Source organism: Cetorhinus maximus, chromosome 17, assembly GCF_964194155.1.
Source record: "Cetorhinus maximus chromosome 17, sCetMax3.hap1.1, whole genome shotgun sequence".
NCBI classification, from domain to species: Eukaryota; Metazoa; Chordata; class Chondrichthyes; order Lamniformes; family Cetorhinidae; genus Cetorhinus; species Cetorhinus maximus.
In genome coordinates, this window is record NC_135895.1 from 70,703,662 (window position 1) to 70,719,083 (window position 15,422).

The window sequence follows — 15,422 nt, forward strand, 5'->3', positions numbered from 1 at the left end:
TACCTGAGACTCCTGTGGTCTGTTTGTCAAAGTGACCACAACACCTCCCTAATCTTATTTACACTACACCAATTTGCACATGGCTGAAGTAGTAATCTGGAGATTATTACCTTTGTGATTCTGCTTTTTAATTTAGCCCTGAGCTGCTTGTAGTCCCTCAGCAGAACCTCTTTCTTTGTCCTACCTATGTCATTGGTACCTACGTGGACCACGATAACTGGATCCTTGCCCTCCTACAAGTTCCTCTCCAGCCCAGAAGAGATGTCCTTAACCTTCGCACCAGGTAGGCAACACAGCCTTCAGGACTCTGTCTTTGCTGCAGAGAACAGTATCTTTTCCCCTAACTATGCTATCCCCAATTACTATTACATTTCTCTCTTCTGCCCCACTTGAATGGTGCTCTGTACCACTGTGCTGTGGTCAGTTCGCTCATCCTCCCTGCAGTCTGTGCCCTCGTCCATACTGGGAACAAGAACCTCATACCTATTGGACAAGGGCACTGGCTGAGGCTCCTCTAAAGCTAAGTTCTGGATCTCCATACCTGCCTCACTCACAGTCACACCCTCCTGTCCCTGACCACGATCCAAATTTGATGTAATTAATCTAAGGGGTGTGACTGGCTTCTGGAAGTGTCCAGGTAACTGTCCCCCTCTCTGACGTGTTGCAGTATCTGCAGCTCAGACTCCAGCTCATCAACTCTGAGCCAAAGTTCCTTGAATAGCCAATGCTTGCTGCAGATGTGGTCACCGTGGATTGCACCGGCATCCACCAGCCCCCACGTACTACAGCTGCAACACATCGCCTGCCCAGCCATCTCTGTTTTATTTCATTAATTAATTTGAGTGTTAAATATTTGAAACATGGATTTCTCAACTGTACTCTTCAGTTGTAATAACGTCTCCTGATTTAGGCCACTTGGCCAATCAAAAGAGACATGGAAGAGATACCCACCAATCACCGACCCGTTTTCCTGTGACATCACACTTTGGCTCTGGCAGATAGAAAATGGTCGAAGGGGTTCTCTGGTTTGTATCTCCCGCCACTGTGGCCCTTCTCATGCAGGTCCGCTCTCCTCAAGCTCTTTTATCCTGTGTCTCTGCTTTCCTCGTGCTCTTTTATCCTGTGTCTCCGCTGCTCTCCTTGTGCTTTTTTATCCAGTGGTGTATATAGGTGGAATTCAGAAAACCATCAAGGAGGGCATTGGAGAGACATTAGTTTTTGTAGGGAGCTGGGTAAGAGAGAGAGATGGAGATGTTTTCTAAAGTGGAAGTAGACAGTTTTGGGTGATAGATTGTGAGAGAAGTTTGAAACTCAGCTAAGGTCTTGCAGGATACCAAGGTCGCATCATATCGTATTTTTTCTTGTGCTTGTCTCTATCTAGAAAAGTAGATGGATTTGGGTTTTGATGCAGTTTCTTGAGGGCTAAATAGCACGGCTTCAGTCTTGTTAATATCGAATTGAAAGGTAATTCATAACAATGTCAGTCTGAAAACAAGTTGATTGTGGAGAAGTAGAGCTTGGTATCATCGGCACTCAACTGAAAGCTGCTCCTATCACCAACGTACAACTATTTCCACCTGATTAGGCCGTATGCAACTTGGTTCACTTAACGAATCAGAGCAAGTTGGTTAACAAGTGAAACTTGCATTTTCCCACTTTATTCCTCATTTTACTTGCATAAACAACCTGATGCTTTATCCGTCTTGTCTTTAATTGTTAATTTTAATTCTAACAAGCAAAATACTGCAAATGTTGGAAATCTGAAATAAAATCAGAAAATGCTAAATTTGGAGGTAGTTTTGGTGGTTTGCCACTTGAGTTCACTCCACTCCGATTGAACGCGTGTACCCCGTTGAATGTCAAGCCAGTGTTCATAGACAGGAATGCTTGTCTCAGCTCGGGAGTGTTGCTACTGGGCCTTGAATCCCAAACTTTTTTGCTCTAAGGTGGGAATTCTGCCACTAAGCCCAATGACTGAAAAGCTTTCTTGCTGTTCTATTCCCCCGCCCCATCACACTTTGCAATACTGACTGCCCCCCCACCCCTCTTTTAACACAGATGCTGCTGGATCTGTTGGTTATTCCAGCATTTTCTGCTTGTATTCCATTTTAATACATTTGGTACATTCTTATCCATTGCAGTGGACCCCTGCACATTTCTCCCTTTGAAAATTGTTATTTTTCAGATTCCTTATTGCACTTTTTAAGAATTTGGTAACTCAATGTTATGACTCTGTATATTTGTTGATCGTCTACTTTATTTGTCTTGCATGCTCGGTATTGCATCTTGTCTTGTTGAATAACTTTCCCTAATCAATTTGCTTGGCGTCCGACAGCAAGAAAATAACTAAGGGAGCATTAATGTAAAAGTTCCTGTTCGGGTGCTGTTATGTTTTCTGAGTGCTGGTTAGTTGTGCCAGGGTTGTTATCGCATAGCCGATGCTGAGCTGTTCAAATTCCAGAGGGAAACTTGAGCCAACTACCACAACTATTTTTGCAATTTGTATGGTTCGAGATTGTTGTAATAAGACCACCGAGCCATATAGGTTTTCACAAAACTAGATTAAACATTCATTAATAAGAAGAATGATTTTAAGCATATACATATGTCCACAAGTTACTTTCATAACTTCTAAGCCCCCTAATTAATCCGACTCCCAGTTACACCTCCATTAAGGCAACAGTAAGACACACAGGTTTTACAAGACCCAGGCAAAGAAATGTGATACCTTGAACAATCCAACTGAAAGTGAGTTTCCTTAACTTCTGTTCTTTGTAGACAGCAGCTTCAGGTGTAAATGCTGAAGATTTTTCACAAGTTGTTAGACCTTAAAATGTCTGCCTTTACACACAGCCTTCTCTCCTTTATACATATTTTGCCCCTTGAATGAAAATTCCCACTGTTTTACCATGTCTTTAGACTTTACTTCCCTGATCATAAATTATCATAGTACCAACTTTACTAATAATCTTTGGGAAAAATAAACACACTATTTCTGAACTTCAACGGGCTCAGTGACATCTTTCACCTTTTGAAAATAATCTCATCTGGTTTACTTAAAAATGCAAATATCACTTTACAGCTTACATTCTAAACTTCCCTCATGTTTACCTACTTAACATTTCAAACCACAACAAAAACAAAAATACCTGGAAAAACTCAGCAGGTCTGGCAGCATCTGCGGAGAGGAGCACGGTTAATGTTTCGAGTCCGAATGACCCTTCAACAGAACTAAGTAAAAATAGAAGAGAGGTGAAATATAAGCTGGTTTAAGGGGTTGGGGTGGGGTGGGGTGGGACAAGTAGAGCTGGATAGAGGGCCAGTGATAGGTGGGGATAACCAAAAGATGTCACAGACAAAAGGACAAAGAGGTGTTGAAGGTGGTGATATTATCTAAGGAATGTGCTAATTAAGGGTAGAAAGCAGGACAAGCAAGGTACAGATAGCCCTAGTGGGGATGGGGGTGAAGGAATCGAAATAGGCTAAAAGGTAGAGATAAAACAATGGATGGGAATACATTTAAAAATAATGGAAGTAGGTGGGAAAAGAAAAATCTATATAAATTATTGGGGAAAGGGGGTGGGGATGGAGGAGAGAGTTCATTTCAAACCACCTCTTTTGATGCATCAAAACCTTCACATCAGCTGCCTTTAATCCAATTAAGTCACACGCACACAGATAACACTATCTTACAATAAATTCAGTAACACTATATCTTCCCGACAACGGTAACCAGGGCAACAGCAAACTGGGCTCTGCCAGGAGCAGAGGCCGCGCCTCTTACTGTAACCTCGGCCGCGGGCCTAACATCGGCCAGTGAGAATAGTGGTCATCTTTACGTCTCAACATTAACACAGGATAAGGCTCGTGTGCCCTCAGCCCAGACTGCTACTATTAAACGTAATTACAACGGACAACTTAAAATGTTTATTAATGTTTAGAATAATTAAAACAGGCACAGTGTGGGGCTGATGTTTAGTTGTTGCCGTGGTAACGAGGAGGTTTTTCCCTCCCGTCGCCGACCGCCTTTGCAACGGCCCGAACCCTGAGCGGCCTTAGCAACGAGCGGAGCTCCGAACGGCCTTAGCAACGGCCCGAACCCTGAGCGGCCTTAGCAACGAGCGGTGCTCCGAACGGCCTTAGCAACGGCTCGAACCCTGAGCGGCCTTAGCAACGAGCGGAGCTCCGAACGGCCTTAGAAACGGCCCGAACCCTGAGCGGCCTTAGCAACGAGCGGAGCTCCGAACGGCCTTAGTAACGGGCGGAATCCCGATGGCCTTAGCAACGGGCAGGGTGCAGCCCGGGAACGGTCGGACGAGGAAAGCTATGCCAGCCCAGTGAGCGGACTGTGCGGTTAATGTAAGTCGTACTCAGGTGTTGCCAACTATAAACTCACTCGCTCTTCACTGTCTCGTATACTAGTTGCTGTTTTTTTTTCGTTCATGGGATGTGAGCATCACTAGTAAGGCCAGCATTTAATGCCAATCCCTCACTGATTTTGAGTAGACAGTGGTGAGCGCCTTCCTGAACTGCTGTTTTATACAAGAAGAAAGCGAAACCTTTGGAATTTGGGTTGATTGGTGCCGGCTCTCGATGCCATCATGAAATGTGACATCTGTCAAATGTCCCCCATCCCCATCCATCCCCTTTACATTTGAGTATTTTCACATGGTTGTACAGACCAAAAGTAAAACTGTAAAGGCTGGGCATCTTAAAGCAAAGTAGAAAATGCTGCAAATGCACAGTAGTTCCACGGCTTATAATCATAGTTAAACTCTTAACCACGTTTTTGTCCGGCACCAATGAGATGTTTAGAAAATACCACGAGTTGGGAAATTTTATCCAGGTTTATTTTTTGCTCAAAAAAAAGGGTCCTCAGAAAGTTTCAAAAGATAGAGAGAAACAGAGTAATGTGGGGTGGTTTAAGGACGGAGGTGGCCGAAGGCTAGGGGCAAAGGGAGGTGGAATCTACAAAAGGCTAGAGTCAGAAAAACAATGTGTTTGGAGATATAGTGAGATAGAACTGGAGAAAATTGAAGAGATGGGAGGGGCAGAGACTTTGGGGGATTTAAGTACAAGGATTCAAATTTTTGGCCTGGGTTCTGCAGTGATAATGATGGCAAAACCATCAGCGTTCTTCATCATTACTTCATTGAAACTGACAGTAAGCTCTGGAGTCGGCCGGTATGCAGAATTGCACAGAAACCCAGAAGTTACTGTCAGTGAGTTGCGATATTCCCAGATTATCCATATGGGTAAATCAATTTTTAAAAAATCATTCAAAGCATGTGGGCTTCGCTGGCTGGGCCAGCATTTATGGCCCATCCCTAACTGCCCTTGAGATGGTGGCAGTGAGCTGCCTATCCATGTGATGTAGGTACACCCACAGTGCTGTTAGGAAGGGAGTTCCAGGATTTTGACCCAGAGACAGTGAAGGAACGGCAATATGTTTCCAAGTCAGGATATTGAGTGACTTGGAGGGGAACTTCCAGGTGGTGGTGTTCCCATTATCTGTTGCCCTCGTCTGGTTTGGCAGGTGCTGTCTAAGGAGCCTTGGTGAATCCCTGCACTGCATCTTGTAGACGGTACACACTGCTGCTACTGTGGGTCGGTGGTGGAGGGAGTGGATGTGGTGCCAATCAAGCGGGCTGCTTTGTCCTGGATGGTATCAAGCTTCTTGAGTATTGTAGGAGCTGCACTCATCCAGGCAAGTGGAAAGTATTCCATCACACTCCTGACTTGCGCCTTGTAGATGGTGGATAGGCTTTGGGGAGTCAGGAGGTGAGTTACTCGTCACAGGATTCCTAGCCTCTGACCTGGTCTTGTAGCCACAGTATGGCTAGTCCAGTTCAGTTTCTGGTCAATGGTAGCCCCCAGGATGTTGATAGTGGGGGATTCAGTAATGGTAATGTCAGTAAACATCAAGGGGCGATGGTTGGATTCTCTCTTGTTGAAGATGGTCATTGCCTGGCACTTGTGTGGTGCGAATGTTACTTGCCACTTGTCAGCTCAAACCTGGATGTTGTCCAAGTCTTGCAGCATTTTCACATGGACTGCTTCTGAATCTGAGGAGTCGCGAAAGGTGCTGAACATTGTGCAATCATCAGTGAACATCACCACATCTGACATTAAGATTGAAGGAAGGTTTTTGATGAAGCAGCTGAATTTGGTTGGGCCGAGGACACTACCCTGAGGAACTGCTGCAGTGATGTCCTAGAGTTTGTTGACTGACCTCCAACAACCACAACCATCTTCCCTTGTGCTGTTTATGACTCCAACCAGTAGAGAGTTTTCCCCCTGATTCCCATTGACTCCAGTTTTGCTAGGGCTCCTTGATGCCACACTCTGTCAAGCCTCCTCACCTCGGGAGTTCAGCTCTTTTGTCTATGTTTGAACCAAGGCTGTAATGAGGTCAGGAGCTGAGTGGCCCTGGCAGAATCCAAACTGGACGTCAGTGAGCAGGTTATTGCTGAGCGAGTGCCACTTGATAGCACTGTTGATGACCCCTTCCATCACTTTACTGATGAATTAAAGTGCCCAGAACTCCCTCTCTTACTGTTAGTCTCTCTGTAAAGGTTGGAAAAGGTGTGACCTTCCCTGGCCCTGTGCAACTAATTTATATTTGTGCAACCTCTAATTTCTTCATGATAATAATTCCACACTTTTTAAATAATAAAGTTTTTTTAACTTTAGTTTCTGTCTTAATTGACTCATAATGTATTTTGGTATCTGAAAATTTCAAGTAAAAATGAAGGACATTAAGTGCACTTAACTTCCCTATTTTACAGTGTTTGAATACATCTTTGTGATTGCCTGCTTACCTGCATGCTGACATTACTACTGCTACATGCCAAAAGACCCCCTAGACTTGGCACCAGATTTAAACTGCTGTTGGGAATGGAGAAATCCATGGCAAAAGATCACTAGATCTTTGTGGCAGGTTTTCTTTGAGGTCAATGATGAGCACTGTTCCATTGCCACTACTGCAAGATCCAGGTTTATGCATTAGGGAATTGGGAGCCAATGTAGGTCAGAGAGTGTCAGGGAGATTTAATGTGGGATAGAATGTGTACAGTAGACTTTCTGACAGGTTGGAGTTCAAGAAGGTCGAGGATGCGAAGTCAGCAAGGAGTGTGTGAGAGTAGTCAAGTTTGGAGGTGATGAAGACTTATTGAAGATTTCAGTGGCAAAGAGGCTGAGATTAAAGTGGGAGGTGGGAAATGTTGTGGAGATGAAAGTAATAGTTGATGGTGATAGAAAAGATATGGGTTTGAAATTTGGCTTAGACCGTTCCTAAACCTGAAAATTGAGTTTTTTAAATTACTTTTGGCAATTTTTATGCCAAGTATTGAAGCATAGATTTTAAATTTCATATGTGGATCACAGAACTGCATAATCTACATTTAAAGAGCCCACAAAACCATAAAAGCTTGAGAAAATCTGCATAACTATTGGCATTTTGCGTGTAGAAGAAAGTTAGTATTGATATGATTGGAAAGTTAATTTTATTTATAGTTTTCACTAGAAATACTGGAAAACTGTTGGAAATGGGTGATGCGGTTAGTGACGATGTTCCTCCTGATGAGGATAGCAGTAAGCTAACTTCAACTGTGTGTGAATACCTGAAGGAGCAACTAGGTAAGCAAAGAAATAATTTTCATTTATTTGCTCCATTTATGTTCTCAGAATGTTTCAAAGTTCTTCACAACCAATAAATTATTTTTGAAGTGCAGTCACTCTTGTTTTTGTAGACAAATGTGGTAGTTTTGCACCATAAGAAACAGCATTGAGATGAATGGACAGTTAATTTGTTTTGATTGTACTGTTGAAGGAAGACTCCCCGCTGTTGTTTGTAAAAGTGTCATGGCCTTGGTTTAAAGCAGGCTTGTCCAATCTTTTCATGTGGGGGGAGCCACATTTCAATTTTTTCTCTCACTCAAGGGCTGATAAGCAAATTTCAGAAAGGTAACGTTTGGCACAACATTAAACAGTTAAAAAAAAACTGATTAGGAAAAGAAACAATTTGCTGAGCAAAAAACAATGTCAAAGCAAAAAAAATTGATAATTTTAAAAAATGAGAGATAAATAAAGATGACCATTCAAGTGCAACAGGGTGACAGTTTGTGTGCCTAGCTCCCTCCCAGTCTCAGAGTGCTCACTTACTCGCCCTCACCCACTGTGACAGTGCCTGTTGGTGTGTAGGGGTGAGGGTGAATGAGAACCCTGAGACTGGGAGTGAACCAGACTTAAGCACACACTCTCCCCTCTCTCTCACTCACATTCATGCGCACACACACACACAAACTCCCCTCCTCACATGCACACTCTCGCCCTCTCTCCCCTCTCACTCGTAAACTCTTGCCCTCTTTCCCCCCCTCTCACACATGCACAGTCTCCTTCCTCTCTCTCGCTCACACATACTCTCCTCCCTCTTTTTCTTGCACACATTCTCCTTACTCTCCTCCCTCTCACATCCTCTCCTCTCTCTCATGCCCTCTCCTCCCTCTCACGCCCTCTCCTCCCTCTCACCCACTCCACTCCCTCCTCCCTCTCACTCGCTTTCACACACTTCACTCCCTCTCACAAACTCCACTCCCTCTCACACACTCCACTCCCTCTCACACACTCCACTCCCTCTCACACACTCCACTCCCTCTCACACACTCCACTCCCTCTCACACACTCCACTCCCTCTCACACACTCCACTCCCTCTTTCACATACACTCCACTCCCTCTTTCACATACACTCCACTCCCTCTTTCATACACTTTCCTCCCTCTCTCACATACTCACCTAATTTAAAACATACATAACAAGCTTGTTTTTACAAGCAACATGTCGTACAGATCACCTACAAATCTAGCTCAGCCTCAGCCTTGAAAAAGCAAAATACTGCGGATGCTGGAAACCTGAAATAAAAACTGCATCTTCGGAGAGAGAAACAGAGCTACCGATGATCTTTCATCAGTATAACATATTTATTAATAGACAAATTTCTTTGTAAGGTGACATTTTGGTCTTTGAAACATTAGAATTTTGCATCAGACCTTGTTTTAAATTCTGATGTTGCCAGACTTGCTGAGTATTTCCTGCAATTTCTGTTTGTGTTTCAACCTCACCAGAATGGTTGACATCCTTCACACAAGAAAGAAAATCAAAGTCTTCCATAGGCATATAAATAGTAAAAAGGTAGTAAAAGGTGGGCTGGAGCTGAACAGAGTCCAAAAAAGAGACCTAAGTAAAGATGCAGAGGGCATGGCTTATATACTAAATGAGTATGCCATATCTGCCTTTATCAAAGCCAATATGAAACAGGAGGTAGTTGAGACACTGGATGGGCTAAAAGCTGATAAAGATGGGGTTCTAGAAAAGCTGGCTGTACTTAACGTTGACAAGTCACCAGGACTACATGGGATACACTCTCGGATGCTGAGCGAAATAAAGGTGGAAATTGCAGAGGTACTGGCTCTCCAATCTTCTAAAGGGGGTGTTTAAAGAGAGCTGGAGAATTGCAAATGTCACACCCTTGTTCAGAAAAGGGTGTAAGGATAAACCCAGCAATCACAGTCCAGTCAGTTTAACCTCAGAGGTGGGAAAGCTTATAGAAATGGTCAAAATTATACATTTTGACAGGACAATGTGAATAACATTTATAAACTGAGAAATTGGTGGAGTTGGTCCACTATAGAAATCTGATTTGATTGATGAAACTCTCGTCTCTAGGCTAGAAGATTGTAGGCCGTCTACAGGTCACTGATTCCTGCTTGAAATTTGCAAGAAATTACACAAGATACCTGAGTTCTGTCTTTAAACTTTTATTATCCTTAAGGCAGATTCAAATCCCAATTGCTATTGCTGTGAATTCGAGCAGCATACCAGTAATGTTATAAAAGATTTACACATACATCTACCCCTCAGATGATCAATCCAGTGTGGGTTGTAGGCCCTGGTAGGTGAGATGTCTGGCCAAAGCACCTCTTCCATCTGCAGTGCTCAGATCTTTGTGTCACTAGCTTTTATACTGTTCTTGTTCTGATCAGGAAATTCCCATCATGCAAAGGCTGTGAGTGGTGCCCCCCCTAAACTTTGGCTTGAATTGTCTGAACTTTCAATCTTTCAAACATACACATTCTGTGAGTTATTCAGCCCCAATACCCACTGCAAAACTTGTTAATTTGTGTCCTGTCTCCTCTCAGTGGTAGATGTTTTGTTTCATAACTGTGAAGCCATCTTCAATTCTGTCTAGGGAATAAGGCAGATGATTCAATGACAGAAGTCTAGGGAATAAGGTAGATCACCTGAGAGCACAGATTAACATGAATGACATTATGGCTATTACTGACACATGGTTGAAAGAAGCGTAGGAATGGCAGCATTCCTGGTTGCAGGGTTGTCAGATGAGATAGAGAGGGCGATCAAAAAGGAGGGGGGGTTTCACAATGTTGATTAAAGAAACAATTATAGCTGTGAGGATATTCTGAGTGGAGCAGGATCAACAGCCAGAGGTCCTGGTTTATATCATTGGCTGAAAGAGGGATGAAGTCCTATAGACAGAGTTTAGGGAGATAGGAGAGAAATTGAAAAGCAGGACCCCAAAAGTGATAATCTCTAGATTACTCCTGGTGTCATTGGCGAGTGAGTACAACTTTAGGAAGATAGAACGTTTGAATATGCGGTTGAAGAGATGGTGCAAGAGGGAGGGCTTTAGATTCCTGAAGCGTTGGGACCACTTCTGGGGGTGGTGGGACCTGTACAAGCAGATAGGTTGCACCTCAACAGGGCCTGGACCAATATGCTTGTAGAAGGTTTTGTTCATGCTGATGGGAATGGTTTAAACTACCTGGGTAGGACAATGGGAACCTGAAAATAGTTTCAGAAAGGAGAACAGTTGGAAATAGAAGGCAGAAAAATAATACTGGTAAGCATGTTTAGAAAGCAGAGGAAACAAAAGCTAGAAAATAGATGACAAGGGAGGTTGGCAGTGCATAAATTTTTTTTTTATTCATTCATGGGATGTGGGCATCGCTGGCTAGGCCAGCATTTATTGCCCATCCCTAATTGCCCTTGAGAAGGTAGAGGTGAGCTGCCTTCTTGAATCGCTGCAGCCATTTGGTGTAGGTACACCCACAGTGCTGTTATAGTTCAATGTGAGAAACAATGTAAGGCAAATTAGCTGAGATCACAGATAACATGGGAGTATGGTATTATAGCTATTACTGAGTATGGCAGAAAATAGGGCAGGAATGGCAGCTCAGGTTTTCAGATGAGATAGAGAGGGGAATAAAAAGAAGGGGGAGGCCACCATATTAATGAAAGAAACAATTATATTGATGATGAGGGTTGAAATGGTAGAACGATCATCAATAAAGCCATATGGGTAAAACTGAAGAACAAAAACAGGGCAGTTGAACTACTGGGAATGTACTGTAGACCCCAAAATAGTCAGAGGAAGATGAGAAGACCACATTTTTAGGTAAATCTCTAAGTAGTGCAAAAACAATAGTGCAGAAATAGTGGGGATTTCAACTACCCTAATATTAACTGGGATGGAATTAGTGTAAAAGGCACAAAGGGAGGAGAATTATTAAAATGCATACAAGAGAATACTTTTAGCCAGTACAGATCACTGCACTATAGGAAAGAAATGATTGCACCAGAGAGGGTACAGAGGAAGTTGCCTGAGCTAAAGAATTTTAATATGAGCCAGAATTGTATAGGCTAGGGATGTTTTCTTTGGAACAGAGGCGTCTGAGAGAAGACCTAGCTGATGTGTATGAAATTATGAAAGGTCTAGATAAGTGTGCATAGGAAGGCCCATTCCCCTTGGTTGAGGGCCCGTAATGAGATTTATGGTAAGAGGTGAGAGGTTTTGAGAGGATTCGAGGGGAAATTATTTCACCAGAGCTCATTGCCTGAAAGGGTGGTAGCGGCAGAAACCCTCATTACTTTTAAAAAGTATTTAGATATGGACTTGACGTGCCATAACATACAAGGCTACGGACCAAGATCTGGAGAGTGGGATTAGGCTGGCTGACTCCTTGTTGGTTGGTGGAGCATGATGAGCTGAATGACTTTCTTCTGTGCTGTAAATTTCAATTCTATTCTGTGATCCGAACTGATTGCATTATTTGAACTAATTGCATCACTTGGCTTGATTAGCCATCCAAACTGCCTGTATTGTCTGAACTGATTGCATTTCTTGGCTTTATCTACCATGCAGAAAAGAAGGTTAATGTATCACAGCTTAGCAATACAACAAGTTTTTCAAAATAAATTTACCGATTTGCACTGCTTGATCCTTCTCAGACCATGCTGGGGAAGATAGTTCAGCAGCTTTATTTTCCTTTGAAAAGTCTTCTGGCCTGGGAAAGCATTTTAATACCAACAAGATTTAAGGTTTAAGAGACTAGCCATTCTGATTGAAGTGTGAAGTGATACATTTTGGTAGGACAATGTGAATAATGTCTTTATAAACTGATGAATTAGAGGAGTTGCCCCACTATAGAAATCAGATTCAGTTGATGATACTCTTGTCTCTGGGCCAGAAGATTATCGGATACATACACCAGCACTTCAGTAAAGAATCTTGTTGCAATACCAAGAGTGCTGCATCATCTGTAGCGGGATGCTCTTCAAATAAGACTAACTTGGGTCCCAAATAGCTATTTCATTCTGACGGATGTTAAAGATCTCACAGCATTATTTTAAAAAGTGCAAAAGTTTTCCTGGTGTCTTGTCCAATGCTAGAAGCATAAAAACAAAAATAGGCCTTTCAGCCCCTCGAGCTGGTTTCACTGTTCAGTGAGACCATTGCTGATCTGTATCTTAATTCCATTTACCTGCCTTTGTTTCATTTCCCTTGATCCTCTTATCTGACAAAAATATTGATCCCCAAGAATATAAGTCTTATATCTCACTGTTGTCTATAGCATATTTTTGATGCAGGACAGCTGCAACATTTTCTTACATAACAAAAGCAAGTTATTGTGTGAAATGCTTTGAAATGATTCAATATCAAATAAAGTGCTATATAAATGCAAGTATATCACATAAACTGAACAGGAAATGGTTTAATGTTTTGGAGTGCTTTGATTGATGTACTAGAATTAAAGGCTTTGTGCCACTAAATGGGCTTCAATGTGCATGTTGCTTCAGTTTAAATGTCTGCTCTGTATATAGAATGAAGATTTCAAACAACTTGGAAGCTAATGAAAGCCACAATTATGCCTTGCTTTCTATAGAGTCCACTCCAACTTCTGAACAAATGTTGGACATATGCGCTTGTTTTGGTGATGGAGCAAAATCTGGGGAGAGTGACAAGCCAGACTCTGACATTTTCATGCATTTAAAGGAACAAACAGGTAATTCATGGTGAAGTGCGTACACTGAAGCTTGTTAAGTATTAAGACCAGTATTTAAAGAATAAAGTTTCAATGCTGACCTCTTTTAAATAAGTTTCTCGAAAGAATGATCATTTCCTTTACCTAGATTTTCTTAAGTACTTTTCTTCTAGTCCCGATGACCTAATGAGTAATGATGCTACTTGATGTTGGATGAAACCAGGTTTGGTTTCCAGTATGTACCAGTTAAAATTAGCTGATTTAATTCAGGACACAGATTGGGATATTATAATTATTAGTCAAGCAGCTGGACTACGGATGGGAAAAAAAAGCTGCTGACCATTATGCAGTGAACCCTGCAGGAATAGAAGTGCATGTGGATTTGTCGTTATTCATTAATGAAATATGGGCATTGCTTGTAAGGCCAACATTTATTGCCCATCTCTAATTGCCCTTGAGTAGGTGGTGGCAAGCTGACTTCTAGAACAGCTGCAGTCCATATGGTGAATGTACTCCCACTGCACTGTTAGGTAGGGAGTTCCAGGATTTTGACCTAGTGACAATGAAGAAATGGAAATATTTTCCAATTCAGGAGGGTGTGTGACTTGTAAGATTACTTGGAGGTAGTGGTGTTCCCAGCAACTTCTGCCCTTGTCCTTCTAGGTTATAGAGGTTGTAGAATTATGAGGTGTTGAAGAAGCCTTGGTGAGTTCCTTGCAGTGCATTTTGTAAATGATAAATACTGAAGACACGATGCGTTAATGGTGGAGAGAGTGAACATAGGAACGTAGAAGCATAGGAAAAGGAATAGGTCACTTAGCCCATCGAGCTTGCTCCACCATGAGATCATGACTGATCTACGACCTAACTTCATATACCCATCCTTGCCCCATAATCCCTCAATATCTTTGGTTAATGATAATGTAACAAATCAGATTTAAAATTAACAATTGATCCAACATCAATTGTCATTTGTGGAGGATAGTTCCAAATTGTGTGTAGAGGCGTTTCTCAATTTCACTCCTGAAATGTCTGGCTTTAATTATGCCATGAGTCCTAGACTCCCAACCAATAAAAATAATTTCTTTCTATTGACCCAACTATTTCCCTTAATATCTTATAATATAATATAATATTTTAATAACAGATGTGGTCAAGCCAGGGCTTTGTATAGCTGAAGCATTGCTTCTACCACTCCTGCATTCCATTCCTCTAGATATAAATGCCAATGTATAAATAATCACACTGCATGACAATCACCTTGTTAAAGACAATTGCTAGTTAAACAGGTGATGGGCATTGATTATCCCATCTAAATAGAATAAAAAGAAACAGCTGGAACACTTTGTGTGGAAGTTACTTGGAAGTCAGTAGCACTGAGGAGTTGTCTTGAAAATAAACCAGCTTGAATCAGAAGACCAGCCTGGATTAATTCTTCCAGCACAACCTCTTATTGTGAGTAGCATGGTAGCGAGGATGAACTTTAATTTGCTGATTGATTGCTGTCTATGAAGATTTTTGTCTCAACCCTCTGAGGGAAAAGAAGTGCACTGTCGCTGACAATTTAGGTTATGGAATGACAGAAGGATCGTGCAAATCGCAAGCTTTGACTATCCACCAATTTCTTCTGACTCTGAACCTTATCAGCAATGGAAGGCTGAAGTTGAAATATGGATCTGGGTTACTTCCATACCCCTGAAAAAGCAAGGTATGGCTTTGGTGTCATCATTACCAGCCAAAAGTAAGATAAGGAGTAAGGTATTTTCAGAGTGGAAAGTGGATGATTTGGATCCTGAAGAGGGATTGAACTCTCTGTTACAATTTTTGGCTAAGTTTTACAAAAAGGATGAGTTATTGGAAGTGTATGAAGCTTGGACGACCTTTGATAGGTTTAGGAAATCAGATAATTAGTCCATGGAAGAATATATCATGGATTTTGATAAATGATACAGGAAACTACAGAGATTTGAACTCGAAATTCCGGAATCGGTATTGGCATTTAAATTACTGGACTGTGCTTGCATTTCTCACTTTGATAGTCTTTTAGTACTAACAGGGGCTCAATTCTGGGGGAAAGAACC

General features: G+C 42.0%; 1 protein-coding gene across 1 annotated transcript in view; it reads left to right on the forward strand.

The window, feature by feature from the left end:
• The first annotated feature begins 4,287 nt into the window (after nt 1-4,287).
• Nucleotides 4,288-15,422, forward strand: part of axdnd1 (axonemal dynein light chain domain containing 1) — a 248,778-nt gene continuing 237,643 nt past the window's right edge. Inside the window, exons 1-3 of the mRNA XM_078561454.1 lie at nt 4,288-4,359; nt 7,516-7,638; nt 13,243-13,362. Of these exons, the coding sequence (XP_078417580.1) occupies nt 7,548-7,638; nt 13,243-13,362 (211 nt within the window). The 5' untranslated portion in view covers nt 4,288-4,359; nt 7,516-7,547. The remainder of the gene's footprint in view (nt 4,360-7,515; nt 7,639-13,242; nt 13,363-15,422) is intronic.